Genomic DNA, 14,454 nt, shown 5'->3' on the forward strand with positions numbered 1-14,454 from the left:
TCCTCATTTAATGCGTAATTTTTTTATTATCAATTTCCTCATCACTCAACAAAGTCCATGCTCCTTGAACGTAGGCATCCATGCCATTAACAGGACGGGCATTACGAAATAATGCGTAGATTTCATCCACCCACCCCGTATATTTTCCCTTCGTATTCCTGCCGCTAATCATCAGACGCCATCGGGAAACACAAGTCAACGTACCTTCCAACAAAAAGATAAAAATAACCTGTGGTGACGCTCGGACCCGTGAGGACTTGTGCCGGTGCGCCCCTCAATCATGTGGACCAAAAGAGACTCCACAAACTGAAGTACACCAAACGAACGGCCCAACTTCGTGGTGGGCCCTCCTTCCCCGTCCCTCTCTCCATCTCTCGCCGCCCAAACCTTTCCCATACCGCCTTCCCTTTCCGACTTCCACTCCCCTGACGGTAATACCTACAAAATTAAAGGAACAAACTCGAATATCTCCTACGTAGCCCCAGCCCTGTTCGCAAGAGGCACTCTATTACATATGGCAGGATGCGATTGGTTCGAATCTGTATCAGTTCGTCGTGATTCTGCCACACGTGGGAGTGGACGTGTGTTGGGTACAATGTTTGGGACCCTTAGGTCCAAGTAGAGGTAATGGATGGAAGAACATGGAGGCTGCTAAAAAAGAACAGAAGGCCTCTTTATTCGGGCATTTGTAGTGATTCCTAATCCGGTTTCTTTCTTTCGGTCTCTCTATATATGAGAGCTGGTCTCTTCTTCCTCGGGGTTCCGTTTTCTAGCTATATTAATCATTAATGGAAGAGAGAGGGGGAAATTTCGAAGGAACCCTTCTATGCTAGAAGGTTCTTCATTCTTGGGTTCTTCTTCTCGATCGTGAGTGCTGTCTTTCTAGGGTTTCGTTCTGGGATCAGAGATGTCGTCGTCGTCGGCTTCGGTCCGGGTCGAGAAGGCGACGAGCGATCTCCTCATTGGGCCTGATTGGACATTGAACATGGAAATCTGCGACTCCATCAATTCCGATCAGTGGTGAATAATCCAAAACCGTGGGAAGAATGATTGGGTGTTCCTCTTATGATTTATATGTTTCAAGCTTGGTTCTCTTCTTGTGTTTTCGTTTCCTTTTTTTTTTTTTTTTTTTTTTGCTCTCTAGGGTTCTTGATTCTTGAAGGTCTTTGAGTTGGTAAAGATTTCGATTTTAGTTGTTTCGGTTGAAATCTTGCGTATCGGGATTTCATTTTCTTAGGAAATTGTTTGACTTGATTGTTGACTTGAAAATTTTCGGTGCCGCAGCATCAATTTCTGATCATTTTAACTTTTATGGATTTTTTGCAAGTTTTATGTTCATTAATTTTTTCCCCCCTTCATAGTTTCCTCTGTTCAAGAAACTGATGTCTCATATAAAACCGTTGCTCAATTGAATATTGAGGATTCCTGCTATTTTCTTGTTGGCCTTGTTATTTGTTTATTTATTTATTAATGTGTTGTTTAAAGATAAGCTTGTCCTATGATGTGATGAAAAATTCTTGGCCAAATATATGGTGAAGATTGTGAGTTTGATCATGCTTCGTGTCAATTAAGTGAATTATTCATGCTTCTGACATGTTACTAGTGCCGCCTTACTTTCTAATTGATGCATGTTACCGATAACTAATAACCCTTAGTTCGGGTACGTGCTTTTAGAGATAGAAGGATCACCAAACCCAGAATTTGAAATTGTTAATGCTAAAATATTTAGTTATATTGGTTGACCTAAGGGGTTATTTCGAAGCTTTGGAGTTGGGTTAGTTTTTCCTTTGGGGTTTTGTTGGATTTTCTTTGAGTTCTTTCCATGGTAGGAGGCTCATATGAGACCTCAGCAGGTCTTTTTTTCCCTCCCTACGGGATGTAGACTAGCTCACTCCCAAGGTACTCTTGGTTTGTTATGAATACAGGCTTAGCCTAGTCTGTAATCCAATGATTTTGCTGGTTGTACTGGCCCAACCTCGAATCCCATAGTATTTTCAGTCCAATCATCCAAACAGGCTCTAAATATTAAACCATAGAAGTTAAATAAGTTCATTCCTTTTTTTTCATTTGTGCATCTGTGCAGTTATGAAATGAAATGCTTCTCATTTTTGTGATTTTTTTTTTTTTTGGGTTAAATTGCAATGCTTGTCAACAAAGGAAACTTAGTAATATTGTGACTATTAAGGAAGATGGTCTCATTCTACGGCTTAATAATATACAATACAAGAGCATGATATGTCTATATGATGGAATTACATATTGTTGATGTCGTTGTGACTATTAAGGTAGATGGTCACATTCTACGGCTTTACAATGCAAGAGCATGATATGTCTATATGATGGAATTATATATGTTTGATGTCTACATGTGCCGAAGATGAAGTCATCATAAAGAAATAAAGAAGTTCCGCTGGCAAGAATTTTAACGGCCATTGCATGTAAAACTGTTCCTGTTGTATGAAACTCATGGACTGATACACCATAAGAAAGATTGCCAACATATCCCTTTTCTTTTATTATGTGGTGGATGGTATATGCTACAAACTATTAAACTGGTCCATTCTAATATCTCCATTTGTTTAGTCAAAACTCATGTAATGATTAATCATATCAATGCAAGTTTTATCTGATAGAACTCTCTTGCTGTTCTTCAAACAATGACCAACCATGTTTCTTGTTGCTACTATTACCACACAGGCACACAATAAACTCTTATATTATCAAAAACCATCAATGTCAATGTTTTCTCAAAGTCATAAATCATTATTAGAAAGGAAGAAAGAAGATTTGGGGGAAGCATTAATGGTGACTTTGGCATCTTTCGTATTTACTAGTTGGTAGAAGGACCAAGTTGGTATTGCAGAAAATGACAAGTTTTTAGTAGGCAAGTCTTATTGTAAAAAGAAGAGAGAGATTTAATTTCATGCTGGTAAACTGATTTTGAAGAAATGTTTATATAACACACCTTGGGAAGATGTCTTTGCATCATGACCTCCATTCATGATTTGATTCAGTCTGTATTACAACAAAATATTGGTTTAAGATTGGAGATGGAAGACTTGTAGATGTTGCAAACTAAGAGGCTTTATATCTCATTTAACAGTAACTTGTTGGAAACCAGATGTCTTGTACATTGTAATTTCCAACTTCTCTGTCTCTCATGAGGCACATGCTTGCCCTCTGCCTCTTGTTCACATTATGTGCATGTTGCGTGCATAGATGATGGGCTCCTTGATTTGTTTTAAGAATTACACTACGTCTTGTACAACTTCAGTTTCATTTTTACTGGTCATATGATGGATGTTTTATGGCTTTAGCCACATTAAAAATCTAATGCCAATTCAAGCTCTCTGATGGATATGTTGGAACTGTTTGTGAAAGCTCATTTGGTGTATTGAACCAGGCAGGCAAAAGATGTGGTCAAAGCTGTGAAGAAGCGCCTGCAACATAAAAGCCCAAAGGTCCAATTTCTGGCTTTGACGGTATGTGCACAGTTTCATGAAAGCTAAACATAGACATTCATTGAACACCATCTGTTTCTGTTTTTGCATCTAGATGTTAACTAGTATGGAGGCTTATTAACTGAGAATCATAGTATCGATGGCTTCAAATTTTATATATTTATATTACCTTTTGAACAATGAACCATGAATTTTATTGGTGGCCCTTAATATTCTGCTAGTCCTCTGTTCTGTCAGTGAGGTTATTTTCTTTTGTTAGCATGCTGCTTGGAGGCATATGTATATTGGATGAGAGTTATAATCTGAGGGAGCTGCTATCCAATTATGGTCCCAGGATTTCAGGGTCTTCAGAGGGGTGGACTGGGGATAGACCTAACTTTCGGTCTTTTGTTTCCTTGAAGTGGCTGCCCTAGGACTTGAACCTGCACCATTGTGCTTCTCAGCGAAGCAGTGGCCCCTAGATGACAGTTGTGATCTGTTTTCACTATATTTGTCTGACTCTATAGACATCTAGATTGAAATTGTGCCACATATTCCTACAACATTTCAGTGTGCTCTTTGCAGCTATTAGAGACGATGATAAAGAACTGCGGTGATTATGTGCATTTTCAAGTTGTTGAACGTGATATTCTGCAAGAAATGGTTAAGATTGTCAGGAAAAAGGTTAGTTCTATTTATGGTATTTGAACACTGGATGTTTGATCATGGTACATATTTGGTAGTATTTTTGCCCAATGCTCTTATTTCCATTTTGAGTTCTGAATGTATCTCCCTTAATTTATTTTAACTCAAAAAACTGTAGTGAAAATTTCTCTTAGAGATTGTAGTGAACATGTTCCTTGGCATTTTATTTTTTTTTCTTTTTTTTAAGAAAATATTGACAAGTCTACCATTTCATTTCATTAGGATCATGAGATGAACTATAGCAAAACCAACTCTCAAAAAAAAAAAATCTCTGAACCTGCTTATTTCTGATTTCTGGTAATTAAAAATCAAAAAGATGACCACTTGAACCAATATATTTTTTTCTTTGTTTAATCTCCTCCACAGATTTTAGATGTAGACTGCAAATCCCTAGCATTATTCTCTTTTTTTCTTCATGAAACCACAATGGTTAAAATGTTTTAACCAGTTTGATGCGATTTCAGATCTTTGTAGTCCTTCGTGTTCCCTTACATTTGGATACAATTAAGGCGGTATTCATTTTCAGGATGGTCAACGATGGGGTGGCAACTAGTTAACCATGAAGCTAAAATGCTAAAATAGGGTTATTTGGTTACTACTCAGTTAACCACATCTTTTTGCTAAAATGGCAAAAATGTTGTTTGGTTGGAAAAGCATGGGTAAGTGGCTATGGGATAAGTTAAAATGAACAAAATGAAGGTACAAATAAAGTACAGTAAAAGGTAAGGGGAGAAGGGTAAAATGTAAATTGGGAATAAAATATGAGAGGTGGAGGGCGTAACTACCTAGTTAAAGTTATTTCTTTGCCTCATCCCCCACCCCTAAAACAAAAAAAGGGAAAAAAATTGTGATTACTTATGTTATCTTGGATCTATTATAGTGGAACAAATAAGTATTTTCTTTTGGGATTTAACAACGAAGAGGTACCTCATTTTGATTATTTTTGTTATGTTGGATTTATTATATTATAGAATGAGAAACAGGCAGAGGTTCCCACCTGTCTTAGAGACATAAATGAAGACTTATAAGATAGCAACATGACCAATAATGTTGTATTGTTCAAAGCAAGGTTTTCGGAGCTAGAATCGGGATCCGGGCCAGCCGGCCGGCAGTACGAGTCGGTATGGATCCATACCGGACTTGACCGATATGAACTGACAGGGCAGAGAAGGGGAGAGGGAGAAGAAAGAGAGGAAGATAGGGGGGCGAGAAGGAGAGGAAGAGAGGGAGAGAGGGTTGAGTGGGAGAGGAAAAGAGGGCCTTTGATGGTCGTCGGAGGCCATCGGAGCTCTTTCCAAGCTCGATTAGGATGGAGGGAGGGAAAAAGAGAAAGGGAGAGATCTCACCAGATCACCAGAGGCCGGAGGAGGGCCTCCACCCTTCTCCCGTTTGAAATAGGGGTTCGCATTTGTTTCGATTTTTTTTTGATTTTTAACAGGCGAAGTCGGCAATGCAGCCTTAGCCGCCCTCCGCTCCCTCGTCACTGGCTTGTCGGCCATCGGAGAGCTCGTAGCGGTGTCGCCGCTCGTTCGGAGGCCTCTGAGGACCTCCGGTGATCTGGTGAGGCTCCTCTTCTCTCTTCTTCCCTACGTCTGCCCTTATCGAGCTCAGAAAGAGCTCCGACGGCCTCCGGCAGCCCTCTCTTCCTCTCCCTCTCCTTCTCTCCCTCCCTTTGCTGGAGGCCCTCTCTTCCTCTCCCTCTCCTTTTCTCTCCCCCTCTCTTCCTCTCTTTCTCCTCCCTTCCTCCGAGATGGTTGCTGTGTCGTTTTTAATGCCGGACTTGGACCGGCATCCCGTCGGTACGGTTCAGCACGGTCCGAAGCGTCCAGTTCGGGATGGTTTGGCGAATGGTGGTTCAAAGGGTCACACATAAAAGGAAGCCCAATCAAAAATGATGACTATGGTGATTTTAAGGATGCGATATGGATGGGTGATAAAAGGAAAGTATGGCTCTAAGTTAATACATGAGAAGAAACAAAATGAGAGGCTAAAATGTAACTATTTGAGATGGTATGGGCTATAATCATGTGCACGAAAATTTGATCTGTCCTCAGCAACAAAAGCAATGTTCATGCTGTATCTCCCAAAGAGGGGGAGAAGACCTGAGATATGCGCAAAGATATGTGTGATCAAGGGTGTAAAATATTGTTCAGAAAGAAATTTTATGTCAATCTCGTGCAGTTTGAGTAGGGTTTATTGGCTTGTTATCTGGGTATAGAATTTTATTTTCATGTCTGTGCATTCTGTGTGGGTGAGAGAATTAGAAGGGTAGAGCATCTTAGTGATATATATCTCCAATTCCTGTTTAACTTGTGGAAAGAGCTAGGACAGGCAGGATATGGATTGATGTAGGTTTTCATGCTTGTGTGGTTGTGCTTTTCCCATATATGTTGTGTTGTTGATTATTGTAGTTGTTATCATCAATTAATGTTTATAAGGTATATATACAATAATCTTTTTCTTTGATATTAACCGAATCTAAATGAACACTTGTTCTCAGTCCTAGTGACTAGGAATATCAGCGGCACCAAACTTATATAAACCATCTCTGCAAGGATGTAGTCTTTGACTGATGGGCATTAACATAATTTGTGGGCCGCTGATATATTGGATAAATGTGTTTTGCAGACTTTTTTTGTGGTCCCACAGGGGGCTGTGAATGAGCAGGGTCGGCCTGAATGACATGAGAGATGCAGCTGAAAACAACCAGGTTTTCTTTCCCTAAAGCCTGATTGGTCCGAAACCTGAAAATGCCTGAATTTTGCAGGCTGGGACTAGGCTTGTAAACCTTGGGAAATAAATTGTTGCTGGTTTCAGCATGGCCAGGACTGAAAAATTGTCAGTCAGATTGGGCTAAGGCCTGGTCCCTTCCCGTTCTAGGTTTTAGGCCACGCAGGGCATGTGCCTAAGGTTTAAATTCTGGGCTTGAGTTCCAGCCCATTAACACCCCTATGTACGTGAAGAAATTTGAGACTGTTTATAAGGTTTAACTGTAACTGCAATACATGAATCAACATTTTAGTGGCATAAAATAAGCACATGTTCTTATATCTCATGTGAAATCTTATTGACATAAAAACTTTCTTCATAAAGTTTGAGGAATATCCTTATCAAGAAAAAAAGTATTAAAAAGATGCATGCAAGCTTTCTTTTGCCTGTTTCATATAAATTATACCTTAGAAATGTTTCTCTTTTTTGTGGATTTTTTTCTTTTTTTTGTTGGGGGGTTGGGGGGGAGCGGTTGGCGGTTGGAGCAGGACTAATTTTTGCTTCTTTATGATATGTTTTTTCTTCAATGTGTATGAAAAAAATTACAGACAGATATGCAAGTAAGAGATAAAATTTTGGTATTGTTGGACTCTTGGCAAGAAGCATTTGGTGGTCCAGGAGGAAAGTATCCTCAGTACTATTTGGCATATGCAGACCTAAAGGTATTTAATGTTGTACCTTTTCTCTGGGAGATGTCCCTATTTTTTAGATAAAGCTAATTCCCTAGTTGATAAACATGATATATGCTTTCTTCTCTTACCTGTGATTTTTTTTTTTTTGTGTGCTTATGCATTTCCCTAAATTTTAATGTTGTGTATGATCGACAGTATAACAATATATTGCTAGTTTGCAGTTCTATTTCTTTTTCTTTTTCTTTTCTTTTCTTTTTTTCCTGCAACTGGGAATTTATATTAGATATGTTTTATGACAAATCCTACTTTTGCAACCAAAGGAATTGCATTTTTGACAATTTTTGAGCTTTAATGTTAGTTCATGTTCAAAATATGTGCTGTGTCACGATGATAAATTTATGACCCAATAATGATCTTTTCACTCTTGTTGCCCAATTGGCCTTGATAGGCCATATAAAGAGACAATCAATGTTTTAAGTACAATGTGCAAAAGTCATGTTGTGTCATGCCATATGGTATTTGGCATGCATTGCTATGTATTGGCATGCAACTATGTGATGTGCTGGTCTGGCATTGGTATGGCATGTGGTAGTCCACACCACTAGCATGAATGATATGTTAACTTTTGGTGATGGTAATATCTCTTAAATCTTCAAGTTGTAGGTAGGGCTATTAACGAATCAGACACTATCGAACACACCACTGTTTGAGATCGATTGTTTCGAACTACTGTTTAGTTTGAGTTCGGTTCGGGTTCGAATGTATTCGAGGGAACTCTGTTCGGAACGAGTTCGTTAAGCTTGTTATGTTCGAATTAGGCTCGATTTCGACTTGTCTAGAGTATACATGATCAAACACGTTCGTGTTCGGCTCGTTTAGAATAACATGAAAAATAGAACTCAAAAGTCAACAAAGCAGTTTTTATTTATGTCTAAACTCTCAGTACAATGTACAATTATAAATTTTTACATACTATCATACAAAACAGGAGTTGATAACCAAAACAGGACACAAAGAAAGGAGAATTACATACACAAACATAGAACAGAGGATACAAACCCAAAATGGGCTTCAAGAAGTTGGTAACCAAAAGAGTGTATATGGCGATTGGCGAAGTCCCAAACTTTTAAGTAGTATCTGGCCAGATCAAAAGTATGAAAAAAATACAACAGAAGGCAGTATAGACTCCATGTAACAGAAGTAATTTTGCAGCATCCAACACAGCAATTAGATAATCGGTCTTGTAATAGAAAACCCTCATTGTGGAAGTGCAGGGTCAACACAGACACCATAGAGTAAGGAGAGTTGCAGCTCTGATTAGAAAAACTAAGGTCCCAGATAGCATCTAAAAACTTGGAAATGGAAAGAAGCATGATGCTGATAAACTCAATCCCATCAGTCAATGAAACATCATTTGGGATATTAATAGATAAAAGAAAGGAAAGATCTTGTAAAGCATTGGTAGAAAACAAGAACCAATTGTCATAATTCCCATCAGAAGCGATGCTTTACAAGCAAGCAAAGTGTATAATTAAGGACATACATTTGTAGCAAAGCATTGGTAGAAAGTACATACATTTGTTTCCCTTGTTCTATAAGTAGAGTGTGAGTGTATACAAGCAGGCAAAGTGCATGTATGCAAGTGCCTTTTGTGCTTCATATGCTAAAAACATCTCTAGGTAAAGAAGAAAATAAAGCATGGCCATGTGGCTTTGTATAAATGTGTCATTATGCATTTGTGAAGTTGTTCAAACTCTGAAAATTTTGTTGATACAACTTCTCATGAATAGTATTATACAGTCTATTGAAAGTTGCAACAACTTATTTTTAACAAAAAAGAGTACTAGAACATGATCACTTTGCTAACGGGAAACATTTGCAGAGATCTGGAGTAGAATTCCCACAACGCACCCCAGATTCTACTCTAATATTTACTCCTCCAGTTACTCGTGTAACCCCAATACCTAGACATCCTCAAGCAGGGTATGGAATGATCAGCAATTCTACATTAAGACTTGATGAAGCAATGGCATCTGAGATGGCAAACTTAAGGTCTCCCCTCGCCGCCTCATCTTCCTTTTTTCCCGCTTTTGTATGTAATATTCATTTAGACTGATTTTGGTTTATTTGGTTTCCTGATATTCTGTTCTGGTTTTTCAGTTTAGATGTAATCTATTACTGGCTATTCACTTCATCTACCGGTTAAGATTTCTTTCATGGTTTTCAGCTTATCAGACTTAGATAGCATGCAGAGTGTGACAGAGTTATTAAGTGATATGCTCAAAGCTGTGAATCCAAAGGATCCTGGGGTATGCTTCTTACTTGGGCAGATTATATATACTTTCTGAAGTTACTATGGCACATCGCATCAAGTTTACTTTTGTGAACATTGGATCAATATATTGCTACTTGTTGATGGTCTATATCATATAACCTATAGATTTATCACTACTTATTTAAATATTTTAGGCCGTTAAAGATGAGGTGATCACCGACCTTGTCAGCCAGTGTCGCTCCAACCAAAGGAAGGTTATGCAGTTTGTCAGTTCTACCAGGTATTGCCACAGCAATAACCAATCTTGTTGTCCATGTTGAGGTTTATAGTAAAACTTTCTGTTGAGTGAAGGGACAGGGTGAAACCCAATCTTCTTCATGCAAATGAAGCTTTGGTGGCTTTTTTGTTCAAGATCTATGTATGGCACTAAAGATTGTTTGTTTGCATTGACAAGTACCTTGGGTATTATTGCATCTCTGGAATTGGAAATATGCTACCTTGGGTATTATCGCATCTCCGGAATTGGAATGCATATTTCTGTGATGACCCTTTTCTTCTGACCTTTGATCACTAATTCATCTGAGGTGTGAATATATTGAAACTTCAGTAGCAGACCATGTCACTGCATCTTGGAATGAAACACTTGACCTGTTTAGAAAACCCATTCTCTTGAATCAGAAACCTGGTGTTCATTTTTATCTTTTGGGTCTCAGTAACCTGTAATTTGTTGTCTTGGCAGGGATGAGGAGCTCTTAGGTCAAGGTCTTGCATTGAATGACAACATACAAAGCCTGCTTGCAAAACATGATGCAATAGCCTCTGGCTCTCCTCTTCCAATTGAAGCATCTGAACCTAATCCAGGACCAAGTGTTTGTTCTGTATCCACTCCTGAACCCGATCCAGGACCAAGTACTTATGCTGTACCTACACCTGCAGTAACTAAGGGTTTTGAAGATGAAGAAGAAGACGATGATGATGATTTCGCCCAATTGGCTCGAAGGTTCAAGAGAAAACCGACCACCTTGTCCTTTTTTTCGCAACATTTTGGCCATTGTTGAGAGTCTTGATGTTTCTTTATGCAGGAATTTGAGATTCAAGCAAGCAACTGCTCATAGCTCATCTGCTGTGACCAGGGACCAGTCAGCCTCTCCAAGCCATCTAGCTGCAGAAGGCTCATCAGCAAACAATGCACTGACCCTACCTGATCCCCCAGCCACAGTTAGGACTGCAACCAAAGAGCAAGACATGATTGACCTTCTGAGCATCACGGTGGCATCAAACCAGTCACCACCCCATACTCCCCAAACACCTCGTGCCTCAAAGCAAAGCGAGTCTCCTGTAGCTGTTTCTCGAGATGCGCAAGGTTATCCTTGTAATCCCCAGGCCCATGCTGTAAACCAAGGATATATACCTTACAGCAGTTATGTTGCCCCCTGGGCCCAGGCCCAACCTCAATCTACCCCTCCACTACAACCCCAAGTTCAATCTCAACCTCACACTCAGCCTCAAGTACTCCAAAATTCTAGTTACCCACCCCCACCATGGGCAACCATTCCTGCGAATCCTAACACCAATCCCTTCGCATCAACTGCCGGCCAGTATCCTGCCTCTACTGCCCATGCAGCTGCTTATGGGCCAAATGCTTCTATGCCTTCACAGTTCTCGAATTCATTTGGTTCTAGAAATAATAGCGCTCCATCTACGACTGGGGAAACACAGGTAAATCCTGCTGCACGTGTGCCAAATTCTTCCATCATGCCTCCACAGTACTTTATTTCATCTGGTTCCAGAGTTAATAGCACCCCATCTGCCACTCGGGAAAGGGCGAATGCAACTGTAAGGCCAGTTGGGCCAGAATTTTCTCCCAAACCATATATTTTATCAAATAGATTATTTGAGGATCTGGTAGACTTGAGAAATGCAGATGGAAGTCTTAAGACAAGCGGCACAGCACCTAGTTTGTCCAGTGCATCCAGCCAAGGTATGATCGGTGGAAGAAAATAAAACCCTTGATGTATGATTTTAATGTACCATAATTACCAGGGAAATTTTCCTTCAGACTTCTTCAGGTTTGTGATTGTGTTGTATGATGTTGATTTTTTTTCAAAAATTTTCTTTAACATTGATCAAATTGTATTAGCAATGTGGTCTTTGCAACTAGAGTCTTCGAAATATGTATTTATGTATAAGTATTAACATACTTGGAATTCAATGCGGATGGCTAAGGCGTTAGGTCATTTCCAAGTTCTAATCCTGGATCAATCTCTCATCTCTTATGCAACGTTCAGATGCATGCCTAGATGGCTGGCAAAAGAGAGGGCAAAGGGAACCAAAGAATTGAAGGGCTCTGGACCATGCTAACCCACGCAAACAAAGAGATGTTCGGGGTCGAGAAAACATTCTTATTTTTCATTTTTCTGTGCTGCAGCACAGTGGCAGAGCCTGACATGAAATATTGGAGGGACAAAATAATAATTTATTAATAATTTTTAAAGTAAAATATTTATAATAAATAAAAAAAATAAAGATATATAATTAAAATATTATAAAAATATTAATAAATATTTAATTTTATATATAGATAAAGATAAATAAAAAATATTATTTTATATTATTTGTAAAATAATTTTAATTGTATAAAAATTTTATTAACCTCTCCTACGTTAAAGATTGGAGAATAAATAAAAAATTAAAAAATATATAAATAATTATTTTTTTAAAAAAATATTATTTTTAGTAAAAAATAAATATATAAATTAATTATATAATATTTTTTAAATTGATAAATTCGTAATGTGTGTAAAAATAAAATATTAAGAAGATCATCATCATATATATATATATATATATATATATATATATATATATATATATTTTTTTTTTTTTTTTTTTTTTTTTTTAAACGGATAGTGGCTCTTCTGATCCGCTTTACGCTCCACTACTGCTGCAGCATATATATTATCACACGCATGAATACTACATATAACAAGAACCGCAATCTCTCTTCCCGGGACGGTCATATTCTCAGCTGACATGGGGGCTGTCTATCTTGGATCAGGTTCAACCCTGTCAGCTGCTCTCCGGTACTTGTAATGCTTTGCACATAGTAGATAGTATCGGAAGTTGATCATCCCCAACGCAGCAGTCAACCAGTACACGAACTCCAACCTAGAGGTGTTTATGTTATCGGGCAGCCAATTTGTGGTCCTTCGAATCAGACCGACAAGGGCTGTGCTCAGGTAATAGCCGGCGGCGACGATCAGCCCGACCACCGCTGTTGCCATGCTCCGTAGCGACTGGGGGAATTCCTGGTAGTAGAATGCTACCTGGCCTGGAAAGTGCAGCGCCTCCCCAGCTCCGGTCATCGCCAGCGGCAGCACGAGCCACAGCGCCGACATGGGCACTATCCACCCGACTCGGCCTTTAGCCTAGTGTGCGTGCACGATGGTGGACCGCCTCTGCTCGACCAATGCGGAGGCCGCCATGGCGGCAGCATTGAGCACGTGGCCAAGGCCAATGCGCTGGAGAGGCGTGGGGATGTGCCCAGTAAGGCAATGCCACAGTGGGAGGAGCAGGCGGTCGAGGAGGGAAAGGAAGAAGGACATGGCAATGAGGTTGACGACTTGCATCGAGCCAGCGGGGATGGTGAAGTGATGATGGCCGAGGGAACGGTCCATTGTGAGCGCCTGGAGAACGGTGAGGCTGTTCTGGATGGCAATTAGCACGCTGGCGATGATGCTGGAGGTCCAGAGGGGGAGGATTCGAATCAAGGCCTTGAAGTCTTCCACTTGTTGGATGGTGCACAGGCGCCAGGGCTTGGCGATGGAGTCGCCGGATTAGTATCGCCTTGGCAGATCAATGCAGCACTTTCAGGTCAGCAGCAATAGTCGTCACATTATTGAAAACTGAAACATTGGTCAGACAACAGATCTTAACATGTGGTCCTTTCTGATCAAATTTAAAACTTGACCATATTTTCTTTTCTTTTATAGATTTTTTTTTTTTTTTTTTTTTTTTTGTGGACTTAATTTTATTGAACGTGTTTGTATTTTGCACTTTTACTTTAAATCTACTTTTATTAATTTATTGATCTTCTTTAACCATTTGTTGTATTGTATTCAAGTTTCATTTTTTTTTAATTTTGTGTAATTTTTATTAACAATCTAATTTATTTTTGCTAATCATATTTATATTTAAATTTTCAATTCTTAGTTTTAAATATACCCATGTTAATATTGTTGATTATTATATTGGTCACTTAACTTTTTCTGTGTCTTCGTCTTAATACTTTTCGTATTTTAACATCTATTTTTTCTTTGCTTTATCCTCTTGTATTTTTCATATTTTCATAATTTATTTTTAATTTTTTATATTTTATTTTTTTTAGTTTTGTTTATTTTTATATCATTTACTTTAATTTGCAAGTGAAATTTGTGAGGCAATATGGGAAAAAAAGAAAAAGATGAAGCTAACCAGATTATGTAATTTTTAGATGCTAATTGATTAAGTTTATCACAATATTTTGAGCTCTGAAGCTTTAATTTGGCTAGTTTAATTGCTGATCACATCTTAACCATTATATATCTAACATTCATAAAAAATCTAAAATAAAAATAAAAATAATATATTATTT

General features: G+C 38.7%; 1 protein-coding gene and 1 pseudogene across 3 annotated transcripts; one reads left to right on the forward strand and one right to left on the reverse strand.

The window, feature by feature from the left end:
• The first annotated feature begins 539 nt into the window (after nucleotides 1-539).
• LOC105044777 (TOM1-like protein 6) lies at nucleotides 540-12,058 on the forward strand. Of its 3 annotated transcripts, none has more exons than XM_010922782.4 (9): nucleotides 540-1,020; nucleotides 3,404-3,482; nucleotides 4,026-4,124; nucleotides 7,463-7,576; nucleotides 9,429-9,598; nucleotides 9,774-9,855; nucleotides 10,016-10,101; nucleotides 10,561-10,821; nucleotides 10,904-12,058. In XM_010922782.4, the coding sequence occupies exons 1-9, from the start codon at nucleotides 908-910 to the stop codon at nucleotides 11,823-11,825; spliced, it is 1,926 nt and encodes a 641-aa protein (XP_010921084.1). In that variant the 5' UTR covers nucleotides 540-907; the 3' UTR covers nucleotides 11,826-12,058. The 3 variants fall into 3 exon arrangements, with proteins under 3 accessions (XP_010921084.1, XP_073113417.1, XP_010921086.1); XM_010922784.4 differs by having other exon boundaries at nucleotides 599-1,020; nucleotides 3,408-3,482; XM_073257316.1 differs by lacking the exon at nucleotides 7,463-7,576 and having other exon boundaries at nucleotides 557-1,020.
• Nucleotides 12,059-12,820: 762 nt separating this feature from the next.
• Nucleotides 12,821-13,657, reverse strand: LOC140857919 (protein NRT1/ PTR FAMILY 2.6-like; annotated as a pseudogene).
• Between the last annotated feature and the right edge of the window lie 797 nt (nucleotides 13,658-14,454).

The sequence above is a fragment of the Elaeis guineensis genome, chromosome 5, assembly GCF_000442705.2.
Source record: "Elaeis guineensis isolate ETL-2024a chromosome 5, EG11, whole genome shotgun sequence".
NCBI classification, from domain to species: Eukaryota; Viridiplantae; Streptophyta; class Magnoliopsida; order Arecales; family Arecaceae; genus Elaeis; species Elaeis guineensis.